This window comes from Puma concolor, chromosome C1 (genome assembly GCF_028749965.1).
Source record: "Puma concolor isolate L17-30 chromosome C1, mPumCon1.1.hap2, whole genome shotgun sequence".
Classification (NCBI taxonomy): domain Eukaryota; kingdom Metazoa; phylum Chordata; class Mammalia; order Carnivora; family Felidae; genus Puma; species Puma concolor.
The window spans coordinates 9,046,211-9,063,608 of NC_141674.1; the positions used below are offsets into that span (position 1 = coordinate 9,046,211).

The 17,398-nt window shown below is 41.8% G+C and overlaps 1 protein-coding gene across 7 annotated transcripts in view; it reads left to right on the forward strand.

Annotated features, from left to right (window-relative positions):
* The window catches only part of VPS13D (vacuolar protein sorting 13 homolog D), a 260,417-nt gene that overhangs the window by 38,085 nt on the left and 204,934 nt on the right, over positions 1–17,398 (forward strand). For all 7 annotated transcript variants that reach the window (XM_025912069.2, XM_086715706.1, XM_025912070.2 and 4 more), the window contains 5 exons: positions 603–754; positions 3,488–4,519; positions 8,337–8,427; positions 10,645–10,771; positions 11,978–12,158. In XM_025912069.2, coding sequence (XP_025767854.1) covers positions 603–754; positions 3,488–4,519; positions 8,337–8,427; positions 10,645–10,771; positions 11,978–12,158 — 1,583 coding nt within the window. The remainder of the gene's footprint in view (positions 1–602; positions 755–3,487; positions 4,520–8,336; positions 8,428–10,644; positions 10,772–11,977; positions 12,159–17,398) is intronic.

The window sequence follows — 17,398 nt, forward strand, 5'->3', positions numbered from 1 at the left end:
GTTCAATCTATTATTAGTCTTGGCATCTGCAGACATCAGGTGAGCCCTAAAGCCTGGCTTTACTTATTGGTGAAGAAATTTATGCCTCTGAGAACTTCTCCTTCTGTGGTTCTCAGATGTTAATTCACCAGTTCACTTAACCTCCTTCTCCCAAGACTGTTTTCTCTGCTTGTTCACTTAGAACCTGATATTGTTCTTGATTTTGATGTATGCCCAGTAAGAGGGAGCAATCTGTAATTGAAAACTGGGTAGGGGATGAGCAGTTCGGTTTGGAAAATGCTGGCTTGGGAGGCTAAGGGAAGCTTAGAGACCTCGCCTGGATTAATGTTCACCCCATTGTATTTTGAAGCCATCAAATGGAGCATGTCATGAAAATATTGATTCTTTTTGTGTATAAGTTTATGTTGTACTCTGCTTACTATGGGTTTTGTTCTTAGGATAGTAATATAAGTTTGTACTCAATTGTACACCCCAGGTGCCAAGCTTTTCTGCTCTCTGGGCCTAATGACTCATGGGCTCTATTTTATATACCCTATACTTAATCAGCAATGATGTGATAAATACTAGTTTTTCCAGTCTGTCATTTTTTTCTGTTATGCCAGCTTTTCACATCCTGAACAATACCACCATTCAGTTTAAACTGGAGAAGATCCCTATAGAGAGAGAATCTGAATTGACTTTCTCCCTTAGTCCAGATGACCTGGGAACTTCTAGCATCATGAAGATTGAAGGGAAATTTGTCAACCCAGTTCAGGTAAGCACCTTGTTGATTTTCATGTCTGGACAGTTGAAGTCATATATTTACTTTATACATACATCAGTGTATTCATATCTTGTTATGTTACGTATGTGTATATATGAAATGTTAGAAGGAAAATATGTAAGTTCAAAGAGACAGTGTGACCGTGTATTACTGCTGATAACTTGTTCTGTAAATGTGGAGCCCTATCACTGTACCCTTTTGTCACTGGGGAATTGGTTTTGTTAGCCGTCTTCATGTGGAGGAGTGGTGAGTTATGTAGAGGGAGAGGGCAGATCTTTAATTCCATTGCCATTCAGAAGCAGGCAAAATTATTGCTGGAAAAGTCAGAGCCTGTCTTTCCCAGGAGGATATAGTTCTTGTCACTCTTTTGACATGCTTGGCTCAGCCTATGAAACAATCTGATTATTTGAGCTGTTGACAGATCCTTTCAAGGGAGAATTAGTCTTACTCTTTTTGAAATGGAATGGGCCGAGATAGGGATTGTGTGTGTGTGTGTGTGTGTGTGTGTGTGTGTGTGTGTGTGTATGTGTGTGTGTTTCGTGAGTATGCCTGTGTGTGTGGTGACTATATGTGTATGCAACTGTAATCCTTTTTCCTTCAAAAATGTCGTTCTTCCTGTTTTCACAGGGATAAGAGCAAAGAGTATATCGTTATAAAATAGTAGGGACGGGCAGGCTCTTAGGACAGTGGACCCTCGCTTTGGGCAGTAATTGGTCTCTAGTCTGTATCTGGCAGCTGCTCTGGAGTAACTCAGGAGTGCTGTTAACAGAATGCATGGACCTTTTAATATTTAAATTAAAACAATGTTTTTATTTTATTTTTGAGAGAGGGAGAGAGAGAGTAAGCTAGAGAGGGGCAGAGAGAAGGAGGGAGACACAGAATCTGAAGCAGGCTGTCAGCACTTTGAGCTGTCAGCACAAAGCCCGACATGGGGCTTGAACTCTTGAACCACGAGATCGTGACCTGGGCTGAAGTCAGACGCTCAACTGACTGAGCCACCCAGGTGCTCCAGAATGCGCGGACCTTTTGACATCAGTGGTTCCTGAATAGGTGTCCCTGGGTGAGAGGACTTCCCCCAAAACTTTCCCTTCCTGGTTAAGCTTTTTTGCCTTATCAGTAGTGGCTACTAGGGTGGTTTTTTTCACCTTAAATCTAGCATATGACATGAATTCTGTTGGATTATTATGTTTACCATTGACTTAGTGTGGCTTTTGATGAAAATCTTCTAAAAATTACTGTAAATCATTCTTCAAATTAATATTTAATAATTTAATAATTTAATTATAAAATATTTTATTATGAAAATTTTAAAACATACACAAAAGTGGAATAGTTTAAAGTTTACTATTTTGAGAGAGAGAGAGAGAGAGAGAGCGCGTGCACGTTGGGGAGGAGCAGAGAGAGAGGGAGAGAGAGAATCCCAAGTAGGCTCTGAGCTGTCAGCGTGCAGCCTGATGCAGGGCTTGATCCCACGAACCGTGAGCCCACGACCTGAGCTGAAATCGAAAGTTGGATGCGTAATTGACTGTGCCACAGAGGCACGCCATGTAACGTAATACATTTTAATGCATTTTTGGATTTCAGAGACATTTTTGATTAGTTAAAAAAATATGTTTTCACTTTTAGTTTGTTTGAATCAGGATCCAATGAGACCTGTACAATCCGTTTGCATGATACATCGTGTGGGTCTCTGTTCAGTTTCTTTCATGTTTTCCCTGCACACTGTTATTGTGAGAAGTCAGGCAGTGGCCCTTAGGTTGTCCCACATTCAGATTTGGCTCTTTGGTTATGGTGTCACTTGTTCTCCCACATTTCCTGTAAACTATACCTTCACTCTACAGGTTTATTTGGATTCAGGTTCTTTTTTTGGCCAGAACACTTCAGCGTGGTGCTGGGTCCTTCATACTGCATTATTTCAAGAGGCACATAATGCTTGGTTGTCTTTATGTTAGTGATGCTCAAATTGTTGATTGCGTGCAGGTGACGAGAACCCAATCTGCCCATTGTAAAATTCCCTGCTGGTCGTTCATAGAAGGGCCGATTCCATGGATGACCTCCGATGGGCTATGTTAGTTCATTGGGGGCTGTGAAACGATCACTTTCTAATTCTATCATTTCTATATCTGTTTGGAATTCCTGTTAAAAAATTGCCCATAAATACTTAAAAAGCTTTTGTGAAAATATTTTTAATGAGAAATTGTAATTAAAACCAAAGTAAGGGAGAGAAAACGTAAGTAATCATGACTTATCATTATTGTCATTAAAAACCACTTTGTTTGTTTAGCTGAAGTAAAAACAGAGGTTATGACCCTAATTGGGGATGATCGGCGAGTTTTAGAACCCTGAGCCTTGTTTCTCAGTCCTGTGGTGTAGCCACAGTAGACTTTTGGCAGTTTTCCCGTCGATTTCTGGTATTGTTTTTGTGGGTTTAGACAGAGTGATTTTGCTGATTCAGGCCCACAGTCAACAGGACTTACTGAACATTGGTTGTGTAAAGATTATTTTGTGAGGTGCTGGGGGAGGCGGCAGGAGGGCCTCATCGGTAGACATGGGTCACAGAGAGGTAAGGACAGAAAAGAAACAGAAGGGATAGTTCCTGCTGTCATCCAATTTAGAACGTCTTGGGGAAACCCATGGACATCAACTATGGAAATTTGTGGGCGGTGCATCTGAGCGCAGTTAATAATAGTAGTGGAATAACTACATTTTTCTCTTTGACTACAGGTGGTGTTAGCAAAGCATGTATATGAGCAGGTTTTACAGACACTGGACAATCTTGTGTATAGTGAAGATCTGAATAAGTTTCCAGTCACTGCTGCCTCCTCACCTTGCCCTAATTCTCCTCTGCCTTCCCTCAGTACCTGTGGAGAACCTTCCATTGAAAGGAAGGAGAATGGATTGTTCAGCCACTCCAGCCTTTCTAACTCTTCTCAAAAGTCCTTGTCTCTGAAGGAAGTCAAGTCCTTTACCCAGATTCAAGCCAACTTTTGTATCCCAGAGCTTCAAGTCCAGCTAAGTGGAGATCTGACTTTGGGGGCCCAGGGTCTTGTGAGCTTAAAGTTTCAGGATTTTGAGGTAGAATTCAGTAAAGACCATCCTCAGACTTTATCCATTCAGATTGCCCTGCGCTCTCTGCTCATGGAAGACTTACTGGAGAAGAATCCGGATTCCAAATATAAGAACCTGATGGTGTCTCGGGGGGCCCCTAAGCCATCTAGTTTAGCACAAAAAGAATATCTCTCTCAGTCCTGTCCTTCAGTATCCAATGTGGAGTATCCTGATATGCCTCGGTCTCTCCCTTCCCACATGGAAGAAGCTCCTAATGTCTTCCAGCTGTATCAGAGACCCACCTCGGCATCCCGGAAGAAGCCAAAGGAAGTCCAAGACCAGGACTATCCCTTGACTCCACCCCCTTCTCCAACAGTAGACGAGCCCAAGATACTTGCTGGAAAGAGTAAATTTGATGATTCTTTGGTACATATCAATGTATTCTTGGTGGATAAGAAACATCCAGAATTCTCTTCCAGTTACAGTCGAGTTAACCGGAACATTGATGTTGATTTTAACTGCTTGGATGTACTGATCACGCTGCAAACATGGGTGGTGATACTGGATTTTTTTGGAATTGGTTCCACTGCAGACAACCATGCAATGAAGGTACCTCCTGAGGACATTCTACAAAATGTGAAGTCAGAATCAAATGCTCTGGTAGAGTCTGAACTTCAGGATCCAGTCAACACCAAGCTGGATCTCAAGGTATCACTTCCCTTTGGCTCCTTGAAGTTCCAGGAATGAATTTTGCTGTGTTCACTTACGTGCGCCCGTTGCACATTTACTCTAGAAAGTAGATCTTGTTGGCAGGGGAGCTATCTATAGTCTGGATGCCTGTTAATATTTTAGAAGAGGTTTTTGTATAAAGCCCATCAAGAGGCATGGAAAACAAATGGTTTAAGTAACCTGTATTTCTTTGGGTTGTGCAGTTCAGTGGAATGCCTTATTTTCTTGGAGCCTCAGTTTCCTCTTTTTCCCATCACCCATCTGTTTGGTTGCCTTCCATCATTCGACTCATTAAGATAACCGAGTGAGGTAATGCACGTAAAGCACCTGGCCGGGTGTCTGGTGCATGGTAGCTACTCTGGGATGTGGTCTCCCTGCTCGCTGAGATCGTTACTGGCTTTTTGAGGCAACAGGCCAGCCCTTGAGATTGGAGCCTCAGGACGGCCTGCGGGTCCGAATCCTGGCATTTCTGCTGTAACCTATAGCTGTGTGGCCTTGGGCACAGTTTTTAGCTTCTCTCTCCCTCGATTTTCTCACCTATAAACTGGGGGTGTTGGATGGTGCCTCTGTCGTCGGGATGTTGCAAGGATTGTGTGAGAGGACTAAATGGGCAAGGCCCTTTGCACAACGCGTGGCATGAAGTAAGCATTCAGTGAACGATAGCTGGCATTATTTTTGCTGTACTGTGGCTCACCGTACTTACTTACACATACTTGTCCTTGGTACTCGTATTGCGAATGTTTAAGAACACATAAAAAGTAGCGTTTGAATTTAAGGTTATTCTGCTCTGTGCGTGAGCACGGTAAGATGTGTACGCAGTTCAATTCAATTGACCATTTGGGGGCACACCACAGCATCTAGCACCTTCCAGAGCCCTGGGCTCCCTGCAGTGGCTGGTTATGTGTGTGTCTGGAGGGTGAAGTTCATCTACCTGCCTTCTCCAATGCAGACTTGCACCTGCCGCCGGGGAGAATCACATGTAATCCACTTGCTATCTTCTTCTTTCCTTAGCTGGCAGGAGGCTGCATTCTTCTAGAAATGGAAGAACTTCCAGGGCAGAGTTGGCCACGAACGAGTCTCACTTCCCCTGCTCAGTGTGTGCGAGTGAGTGCCGGGGCAGCGCGGAGTCCCCCGGCACCTTGGTTAGCGAGATGGATGGAAATCGGAGAGGCTTCAGCCCTTGTTTTGGACGTCACGTGTTGGTACCCGTAACTTCAGTCTTGTGGTGCCTGTAACGGAGGGCCTCAGGAGCCCCTTGGTGTTGGGTGTGGAAGCGCTCTGGGGGCCTTGCACACATGGAGTGTAGCCGGCTTCACAAGAGAACGAGACTAGACGATGCCCCTCGGCAGTGGGCTGTTTTAGAATAAGAATTTTTGAAAACATGTTTATTGTGGGAATTTTCAGACAACACAAAAGAACAGTTGAAGGAACTTCCATTTACTTAATTCCTTTGAGATTCATCACATTTACTTTATTCGTTTTTTCTTTTTGCTGAATTATTTTATTTTATTTTATTTTATTTTATTTTATTTTATTTTATTTTATTTATTTTTAATGTTTATTTTTGAGAGAAAGAGAGGGAGAAAGAGAGGGTGAGCAGGGGAGGGGCAGAGAGAGAGGGAGACACAGAATCGGAAGCAGGCTCCAGGCTCCGAGCTGTCAGCACAGAGCCCAACGTGGTGCTCGAACCCACGAACTGTGAGATTATGACCTGAGCCGAAGTCGGACTCTCAACCGACTGAGCCATCCAGGCTCCCCTTGCTGAAATATTTTAAAGCAAATTCCGGATATATCATTTTACCTCTACATGCCTCAGTAGTCATTTTTAAAAAAAAATGACGTTATCTTACATAACTAACTCTAACGAGAATTTCTTGGTATTGTGTAAGACCCGTCTATAATCAGATCTTTCTGATTATCTCAAAATAGCCCTTTTGCTGATGGATTGTAGAGAAATGAGTGGTTAAGAAACTTCCCTGTGATCTCTACAATTCATTGGAATAATTCGCTTTTCTGAGCCGTAGTTTCTTTGTCTACAAAATGGGGAGCATTAAATAAAATGATATATGAATCTTTTGAATGTGAGTTCAAAATAGGTTCACATGTTCTGTTTGCTCTCATTTCTTCTAAATCTCTGTTGATTAAAGAAAACCAGTCTTTATTTACCCCGTGCCACTGGCTTGTAGAAACCGGGCTAATGTGTCCTGTAGAGTGTCGCACATTCTGGATCTGTCTTTTTGTTTTCTTTTGGTGCCATTGACTTCTTTTATCTTCTAATTTTAGAAATGGAAGTTAGCTCTAGAGGCCTCATCAGATTCAGGTTCAGCTTTTTGTTAAGAGCGTGTGGTAGGTCGTGCTGGGTGCTTCCTGTTGTATTGTGCTAGAGGGGATTGCAGTGTTTGGTTGTCCCACTTTTAGGGACACTAGGATTTGTGTTAAGAGTGGGGTCAGGTGGTGACAGCTGGATTCCTCTAATGAAAGCATTTTTAGCCCCACTGTATTTGTTACTTGGGTGATTAAGTGGCTAGAGGTTTTCTGTTTCCCTCCTACTTGATAATCTCATTTCCTTGAGACGTGTGTGTCTGTGACAAAAAAACTTTCTGCCGTGGAGGCTCTATGGCGCTGGAGGGGCCTCCAAGGCCACTGCACCTGTAGTAATCCCCTCCTTTTTTCTCTGCCTTTCTCTATAGATGTTCCTTCTCCTGCCTTTCTTCCTATTCTTTTCTCTCTTTCTTCCCCCGTCTTTTTCCTTCCTTATCATTCATTCATCAGATGTTTCCTGAGCACCTGCTTAGCGGTAGGCACTGAAGAGAAAGGGGTGAGTGTGGCATTTGGAAGCAGGGATGTGAATTGAGGTTTGACCTCCTCTCTCCTTCCTTCTCTCCAACTGATCCCTTTTCCCCAGTGATGACACTAAGGTTCCTGTCTCAACACATCGTAGAGATACGAGTCCTTTGAATATTTAAAATGACAGTGTTACCATACTGTGTTTATTTGATTTTTTTTAAGTTTATTTATTTATTTTGAGAGAGAGAGTGAGAGAGAGAGAGAGAGAGAGAGAGAGAGAGAGAGAGAGAGAATCCCAAGCAGGCTCTGTGACATGAGTCCAGAGCCCTACGTGGGACTCCATCTCATGAACTGTGAGATCATGACCTGGGCCGAGATCAAGAGTCGGACGCTTAACCAGCTGAACCACCCAGGCGCCCCCATAATGAATTTATTTGTTACAAAGAATGCAGATCCTAAGACAGAGGGTTTTGGCTTTCTTCTGTTTCTGCTTGTCCCTTGAAAAGAAAATGTTTGATTGTGGTTCCTAGGTGAAGTCCCACTGGTCACCAGGGGCTTCTATTAAATATTTGTCCAGGGATTAAATGGGATTCTAAATCCTGTTTATCATTTTGCTTGGACAGATTTCTTAGGCTGAGACTTTACTTAATGAACCTCTATGAGCGATGACAGAAGAATGCAATATGAAACACATGCGCAAACAATGAGAAAAATTGTTTTATAACCCAACCCGTTTCACTGACAGAGTATAGACAAGGCGACTGCAGAGACGCTATACCACAGGCCCTGGGTTTCGGGGTGTCTGGTGGAGCCCCTTTCTCCTCAGCTCTCTCCTTAGATCATGGTTTGACTGCTGAAGAGGGCCGAAAGGAAACCGGCGTCCACAGAAGTGCTTTCTCACATTTCCCGAGCCTTTGTGCATCTCCCTCCGTTGGGTTTTGCTGTTTGCCTGAAAGATGCCTTTTCTCCCCCAGTAAGATCTGCCTTGCTTTATGTCCCACGTTCTTAGGTGCATTCGCTCTCTCTCGTGCTGAATAAGACCACCAGTGAGCTGGCTAAAGCGAGTGTGTCCAAATTAGCGGCACACCTGGAAATGATTGGTAAGTGGGGAGAAATCGAACTTGCACAATCTGGTAAGAATTTGAACCTCCTCCTCCTCCTTTTCTCACAAATCTAATTGTCCTCACATGCAAATAGGGTGTGGAATCACTGGATTCCCGGTGGTTGTTCCTGAATACTGGCTTATGGATCAGAATCATGCGGACAGCTTGTTAAAAATGCAGGTGTCTGGGACGCTGCCCCCCCCCCCCCCCCCGCTACCAAAAATGTGATTCATTAGGTTGGGTTGGAGCCCTGGCATCTATCCGTGTTTTTAACAAACTCTGTCTGGGGTGACTATATAATTTTTCTTTGTCCAAATGGGAACATTTTGAGAGTGAAAGGGGGCATTATTAGTAATTACACCTGGGAAACCGGGGAATAGGTTCCCTCTATTGCATTAGTAGAGGGAGCCTTCGATAGGGCGCATGATTTCAGGCACGAGGATGTGGCAGAGCCGGCATTCTTTCCAACGGGACTGTGCAGGTAGAAGTTCTTAGTGGAACACAAGTGATCAGCCATGTCGAGTTCTAAATAGCAGAGGTTTATAAAGTGTGAGTAAAACACCCCTCCTTCCTTAATAGTGGAAGATCACAGAGCTCAAATGTTGACTCTGTAATAAAAATGGGAATGTCTTTTGGGGGGAGGAATGAACTGAAATGAGATTTCACGTCTGGAATAAGTTAATTTATAAAAGCTTGGAGGAGATAGGTCTTTAAAAATTGGGAGAAGCTTGGGTATTTTTGTTAGGTGACGATGAGTCCAAAATAAGTTATGTGTCTTCAATTCACTGAGAGCTGAACTAGCATGCCAGATATAAACACCTAAGTCACGGCTTTGTAGTGCTAACTATGATGATAAAATTTGCTTTATGGAGGCAGCAGTTTGCAGTATCGCTTTTTATTATCCATACCATGTGAAGAATGAGTCATTGTAGGTGAACACCCCAGGTGTGCATGTTTTAACATCCTTCTTTATTCTTTTCCACCTTCAGGGGGTTTCACTCTTGTGACACCAGAGTAGTTTTAAATCTTGTCTCCAGTGTCTGTCTCATTAATTGCAATTTTTTATTAAATCACACTGACACCCACTTAAATGCCTGAATAGCTGACATATCTGATGCTTCCTCCTTTATTCTCTTATCCATCGCGCAGTTGATAGACCTTATGCTGTTTCACTAATTCTAATTAGTGGTCTTCATCTCAGAAAGGATCCCATTCTGTCTGTATTTAGAAATGTTGGGGCGCCTGGGTGGCTCAGTCGGTTGAGCGTCCGACTTCAGCTCGGGTCACGATCTCGCAGTCTGTGGGTTCGAGCCCCGCGTCAGGCTCTGGGCTGATGGCTCAGAGCCTGGAGCCTGCTTCCGATTCTGTGCCTCCCTCTCTCTCTGCCCCTCCCTTGTTCATGCTCTGTCTCTGTCTGTCTCAAAAATAACTAAACGTTAAAAAAAAAAAAATTAGAAATGTTGTTTTTAGGGGCGCCTGGGTGGCTCAGTCGGTTAAGCGTCTGACTTTGGCTCAGGTCATGATCTCGCAGTCTGTGGGCCTGAGCCCTGTGTCAGGCTTTGTGCTGACAGCTTGGAGCCTGGAGCCTGCTTCGAATTCTGTGTCTCTTTCTCTCCTTCTGCCCCTTCCCTGCTCGCACTCTGTTTCTTTCTCTCAAAAATAAACATAAAAAAAAAAAATTAAAATATTTTAAATTAAATGTTTATTTTTGAGAGAGAGAGAGAGAGAGAGCGAGAGCAAGTGAACACACAAGCAAGGAGGGACAGAGAGAGAGGAAGACAGAGAATCCCAAGCAGCCTCCACACTGTCAGCCCAGACCCCGATGTAGGGCTTGAACTCACGAACCGTGAGATGATGACCTGAGCCAAGACCAAGAGTTGGACGCTTACCTGACTGAGCCACCCAGGCGCCCCTGTATTTAGAAATGTTTTATCCTTTAATTTCTGTATGCATTTAATTTCTTTCCCTCGTAAAGGTTAAAGTATGATATTGCTGTATTGTTTCAACCCCCTTTGGACTTCTGCATTGAGACTTTGAAATACTGTATAAAATGTTTTTGGCGGGTGCATTGGAATATGAAAACTAGCCTTTGACATTTAATTTGATTGAATAGTGAAAAGTCTGAGGCATGTGTGGATCGGTTTTTGTTCTAGACATATTTAAGGTGTATAAAAAAAGATACATAGGCGTGTGTTCTATTTTTAACATCCCTAGATGGAGACCTGGCCTTGCAGGGGAGCATCGGGAGCCTGTCCCTAAGTGACCTTACAGCCCATGGAGAATTCTACAGAGAGCGGTTTACTACCAGTGGAGAAGAAGCACTCATTTTCCAAACTTTTAAGTAAAAATACCCATTTTTCTCGTTTGACATTTTGGCATATTTGTTGCTGTTTCAAATTCTTGTTGGCTAAACCAATAAAAGTTTAAAAAAGTTTTTACCATCTTAGGTAAAATGGATATGATCTAGTTGCAAGGAATCCTGATTTATAGTAAAATGGATCTTTGTTGCAGTGGGCTACTCAGTCCTCATAAACGGATGGTGTGTGATTGAAATAATTCTTTTTTTCTTTAAGTTTTTTTTTTTAAGTAATCTCCACACCCAACGCGGGGCTCAAACTCACAACCCCAAGATTGAGAGTCGCATGCTCTACTAACTGAGCCAGCCAGACACCCCGAAATAATTCTGAATATTAAAAAGCCTGGGTTCTCGCTGGCTTGTTATGTGACCTTAGGCAAGTCACTTAATCTCCACGAATCAGTTTTTCTATCTAAATATTGAGAAGACGGAGTTAGATCAGTTTCCATCTCCCTTTCAACATTCTGGAATGATTTCAGCCTGAGAAAGTTGTTGAAGATATAGATGTTAAATTATATGATGCATTTTTTTCTCTATAAAAGTCTATATTGAATCTTTTCCTTCTTTTGTCCTTTTTTTTTTTTTTTTTTTTTTTTGGTGTTTATTTTTGAGCGAGAAAGAGAGAGCATACCATGCCCATTAAATTGAAAACCATTCATAAAAGTTTCCTAATTTGTCTTGGAATGTACATGCTAAACCTCTTTGGCCCACATTTCACTGAAGTAAACAGACTTCTTTCTGCTTCCAGGAGACTGTTTTCCCCAGAAACACCGATTGCATTGCCTGATTTTTTCTTTCCCCATCGTTTCATGACCTTATTTTTGTACCTTTTGAGTCCATATTGTTACAATCTTTGAGGAGGAATAATCCCCTTTCCCTAAAGGCAGGGAAAGGGGCCCCGGTGGAGCCACAGGTGGCTTCTGCGTGAGTTCTGGAATCAAGAGTTTAACACCAGAGCTGCCTACCTGTTCATGGCCTTGGTCATCATACCAGACTCTCATTTAACATCCTCCACACATTGTGGCAGCTTAGAGAGGGAGTAATTACTGGAGTTTGCTTTGTCAAACCTGGTTGCAGATTCGCATTCTCATAGTTAAAGCTGTTTGCTAGGATAATCCCTAACTGAGCCTGTTTTCTTCCAATACTAACTTGTATCTTGCTGTCAAGTCACATTTTTGCTCTTATTCCCAGATATGGACGGCCCGACCCTCTGCTCCGGAGGGAACACGACATTCGAGTGAGCCTCCAGATGGCCTCCGTACAGTATGTGCACACGCAGCGTTTTCAGGCGGAGGTGGTGGCCTTCATTCAGCATTTCACTCAGCTGCAAGATGTCTTAGGACGCCAGCGAGCTGCTATTGAGGGGCAGACGGTAGGAAGGCTCATTTCTCCACGTTGCTTTTCCAGTTTGACCGATCGATAGAACTTTTAAGCCTCTAGAGAGAAGTCTGGAAAATTTCACTGAAAAAAGGGAAGGTATTTGGGTCATTTTATGCTTTCTAGTGTCCTCCATGCTGCCGATTGTCTACAGAAATCTTACTGTAATTGGAGAGCTTATATTTCTTCAGCAAGGTTCCGTGTTTTAATGACTTTTAAGGCTTAGCTTAAGCGTCCTCTAAAGAAGATAAACGAAATTTATGGCTAACACTTAAGACTTCTGGTCCCTTTTAGTACTTTAGTTGGGATACTTCTCTTGGAAAGTGTTTCCAAAGAACATATCTGTTACATGAAGAGAGTTTTTTCCCAACGAGATTAGAGGTTCCCAACTTCTGAGTTCATAGTTCTCTTAGTGTCTTGGAAATATTTTCACTGCACGTCCTAAGCCAAAAGACACACCAAATGGTCTTTGCATTTAAAAAATAATTAAGTCTAAACAACTTAGTAAGTACGCATGTCCTAACAACTTAGTAGCTACTTAAAAAAATAACACGTAAGTGAAAGACTAATATTTTTATTTCATTCGTAGATAAATTACTTGCTAGTAGGGATGGACGTGCCCCTTGGGCACTGTGCAGCTTCTCAGACTTGGAACCAGGCTGGACATGGCAGCCTTCATTTCCTGTCCCACATCCTTTGTCTCGTGGCACTGGCTTTTTATCACAGCAAGTGCTGAAGACCCAGCTTTGTAAAGATGTGACATAATAGAAAGGAATCTAGCATGATCTAACGCTGAATGTGAACTAGTCTAGTATGTGCAGTGTCCAACAGATGATGTGTTTCCCTGAAAAATTTTAAACGTCCTGGCAAGCGCACATGGGACTATGTGGCAGCGTCTTATGGTGTCTTGGCGTAGAGTTTGGGAACCGCAGAACATGATTATAATGTAGTCCTTTGTAAAACTTTGTTTATTATTTTTAAAAAATTATTTATTTACTTTGAGAGAGAGAGAGCGAGAGCATGTGTGCGAGTGGGGGAGGGGCAGAGAGAAGGAGAGAGAGAATCCCAAGCAGGCTCTGTGTTGTCAGCACAGAGCCTGACGCCCAGCCCGATTCCACAAATTGTGAGATCGTGACCTGAGCCGAAACCAAGAGTCGGACACTTAACCGACTGAGAGCCACCCAGGTGCCCCAAAACTTATTTATTTTTTGAACTTCATTAGGTCAAAGATTATAATTAAATAAATAGATACTATCTTCATAGTGACAACATTTAAAATTTTTTATTTTGTTATTTTTGTTATTTTTTAATTTTATTTTTTTAAATTTTCTTTGGATGCAAGTTAGCTAACATATAGTGTAATAATGGTTTCAGGAGTAGAATTTAGTGATTCATCACCTACAAAGAATACCCAGTGCTCATCCCAGTGAGTGCCCTCCTTAATGCCCATAACCCATTTAGCCCATCCCCCCACTCAGCACCCCTCCAGCAACCCTCAGTTTGTTCTCTGTATTTAAGAGTCTCCTATGGTTTGCCTCCTTCTCTGTTTTTATCTTATTTTTCCTTCCCTTCCCCTGTCTTCATCTGTTTTGTTTCTTAAATTCCACGAGTAAAAATCATGTAATATTTATCTTTGTCTGACTATTTTGCTTAGCATAATACACTTTAGTTCCATCCACATTGTTGCAAATGGCAAGATTTCATTCTTTTTCATCGCTGAGTAATATTCCAGTGTGTGTGTGTGTGTGTGTGTGTGTGTGTGTGTGTGTGTGTGTGTGTGTGTGTGTGTATTTGGGCTCTTTCCATAATTTGGCTATTGTTAATAGTGCTCCTCTAAACATTGGGGCATATGTGTCCCTTCGAATCAGCAGTTTTGTATCCTTTGGATAAATACCTAGTAGTGCAATTGCTGGGTCGTAGGGTATCTCTACTTTTAATTTTTTGAGGAACCTCCATACCGTTCTCCAGAGCGGCTGCATCCGTTTGCATTCTCACCAACAGTGCAGAAGTGTTCCCTTTTCTCCGCATCCTCGCCAGCATCTATTGTTTCCTGAGTTGTTAATTTAAAAAAATTTTTATTTTAAAGGGGCACCTGGGTGGCTCAGTCGGTTAAGTGTCCAACTCTTGATTTTAGCTCAGGCCATGATCTCGTGTTTCGTGAGTTCCAGTCCCTCATTGGGCTCTCTGCTGTCAGTGTCGAACCTGCTTCAGATCTTCTGTCCCTCCCCCCCACCCCGCCCCGTCCTTCCCCTGCTCGAACTCTCTCTCGCTTTCTGTCACAAATAAACATTAAAAAAATTTTAAATTATTTAAATTTTTTGAGTATGTTACATATTGATTTAGTACAGAATCAAAGTTAAAGGACATTTGGAGAAAAGTCTCCTTCTCAATTACTTTTCCTCAACCACTCAGTTTTTCTCCCTGGAAACAGTGTATCTTTGAGAGAATATATATTTTTTAAAAATACAAAAGCACAGTCAACATGTAGAGAATGTGGAAAAAAAGAATCAGTTTTACCAAGGTACACCCGAGGTATGTTTTAATCTGTTTTCATTGTTTTCTCGTTTCTCCCTGTGCATGTTTCCATGATTGTAATCAGAGTGTATAACCTTTTTTCCCCCTCTCTTTAGAAACTTTTAAAACAGATTTATTATTTGACACACCTAAAAGAATATCTGTAGCATGTAAGTTTCAAAGTATGATAATAAAATGAACCTTTATGACCTGCCACCAAAATAAAAATGAAAACATTGCTAACGTTGTACATGTTCCTTCCCCATCTCACTCCTCTGTCAACTCCTTAGGTAACTGCTCTCCTGATTCTTGGATCTTCTAGTCCCTTAAAAAAAAAAAGTTTCCGTATAATATCTTTTGTTTCATTTGTTTTGATCTTTATAAAAATGGTATTAAACTGTATTTAATGTTCTGTGACTTGCTTTTTTTTTCATTTTCTTATTTATTTATTTATTTATTTATTTTTAAAGTTTGAGAGAGCTAAAGTGTGTGGGGGAGGGGCACAGAGAGAGAGCGAGAGAGAGAAGATCCCAAGCAGGCTCCGCACATCAGTGCAGAGCCTGATGTGGGGCTCGAACTCACGAACTGTGTGATCGTGACCTGAGTCGAAGTCAGACGCTTAACCGACTGAACCGCCCAGGTGCCCCGTTTTTTCATTTTCATATTGTCATTTAGTTAGATACATTCGGGTTGTTACACGGTTGTTTAATTTTACTGTTGTATTTCGTTTTGTGGAGCACAGATTTATCCATTTTCCTGTTGAACATGTGGGTTGTTTATGGTGTTTTGCTGTCGTGTGCAACGTTTCTTGGTGCACATGTGAAAGAATTTCTCGGAGATACTTAGGAGCGGGTTACTGGGCCACGGGGTACACACGTGTTTATCTTTACAAGATAGTGCCAGATTGTTTTCCTGGACAATTCTACAATCCCACTGGCAATGTGTAAGGATTCCTTTGAATTCATATCCTTGTCAACACTTGTGAACCTCTTTATTTTGGGTCAATAATGGCGTAAAATGACATTATTGCATATATGACCTGCTTAGGCTTTTTATTTTATTTTTTTATTTTTCTTTTCTCTTTCGCTCTCTTTTTTTTTTTAAGAGCACAAGTTGGGGAGGGGGTGGGGTTGGGAGGAGAGAGAGTGAGAGAGAGAATCTTGAGCAGGCTCCATGCTCAGCGAGGAGCCAGACCTGGGGCTTAATCCCATGAGCCTGGGATCATGACCTGAGGTGAAATCAAAAGTTGGACGCTAAACTGACTGTGCCACCCACGCGTCCCTTATTTTTTATTTTCTAAATAATTAAAAACACTTTAATTCCACCTACGTATGCTTTTTAAAAAAGCGTTTGAAGTGAGGAATAGCATACAGTACATACATGTAATGTAACATAAAATGTGTCAGTTTTATGCATACACTTTGGAAGCCAGCATGTTAACCTTTTTCATAATCTGTTTCCATTTTGCTTTGCATTTTTCATAGCAGTCCTATTTAATAACTGTATGACCCATCAAGTCAGTTTACTTAACCATGTCCCTGTTTTTTAACATTTAAATTGTTTCCAGTGTTTCATTCTTATGAGTTATGGTTCTGTGAACAGCTTTGTGCGCATATTTTTTCTTCATTTTTTGAAGTATTTTTACAGTATTGAATCCTGTAAGTGATATTGTTTGGCCAAAGCCATGAACGTTTTTGTGGCTCTCAATATGATACTTCTAATAAACGTTGTCTATTACGTACCCTTACAACGATTACTTTCACCTGTGTGGTTTAAGCAGCAGTGAGTTATTGTGAAGACTCAGTAGGGCTAGGAAATGACACTGTACGTTAGTGTGTCATTGGGTTTCACTTCTGGGATAAGTAGGAATTAAACAGGTAAGTGTCTGAAGTTTTTGTTATATCGAGGTATGGAAGACAAGCAGTTGGTCAGTAGACCTTTAAGGAATGAGAGTCTGTCTTGAGCAGTTGTGGGCTCTGAAGGAAAACTGATCTGCTCAAGGATCTTTAATCCTAGTAGTTTGAATTACTTAGGTTTAAGATTTTGCATTGCTTAGATTCATGGAGAGAGCTAAAGACCTGCTACTAAGATTGAGGCTAATTTGAAATTTAAATTCCTTTCTCCTGATTGTACTGGTGACAGGTAGTGTCCTCTACCTTTGGCTTGTAGCTTGCTTTTCTTCCTTCCTTCCTTCCTTCCTTCCTTCCTTCCTTCCTTCCTTCCTTCCTTCCTTCCTTCCTTCCTTTCTTCCTTTCTTTCTTTCTTTCTTTTTTTCTTTTTAAGTTTATTTATTTATTTTCAAGGGGGAGAGGGGCAGAGAGAGGTGGAGACAGAATCCTAAGCAGGCTCTGTGCTGTCAGTGCAGAGCCCAACCCGGGGCTCAAACCCACGAACTGAGATCACGACCTGAGCCGAAATCAAGAGTTGGTTGCTTAACCAACTGAGCCACCCAGGAGCCCCTGTAGCTGGACTTTTATTCCTGTGTTTTCCTGTGTATGTAAATAACGATCTAGTAGAACTTTACAGTTCTTTTTAATCTTGATGTTTGCAGTTTTAAGAGCATCATACACCTTTTTTTGGGCCAAATATAAATTGTTTCCTTTATTTTTTACACTAGGAGTGTGATGTAGTTTTCCTGTGTCTTCTGCTTTATATGTTGTTTCTTTTATTTTAAACTAATGTATTCATTGAGCAACCGGGAGTGCAGATTTTTGGTGGAGC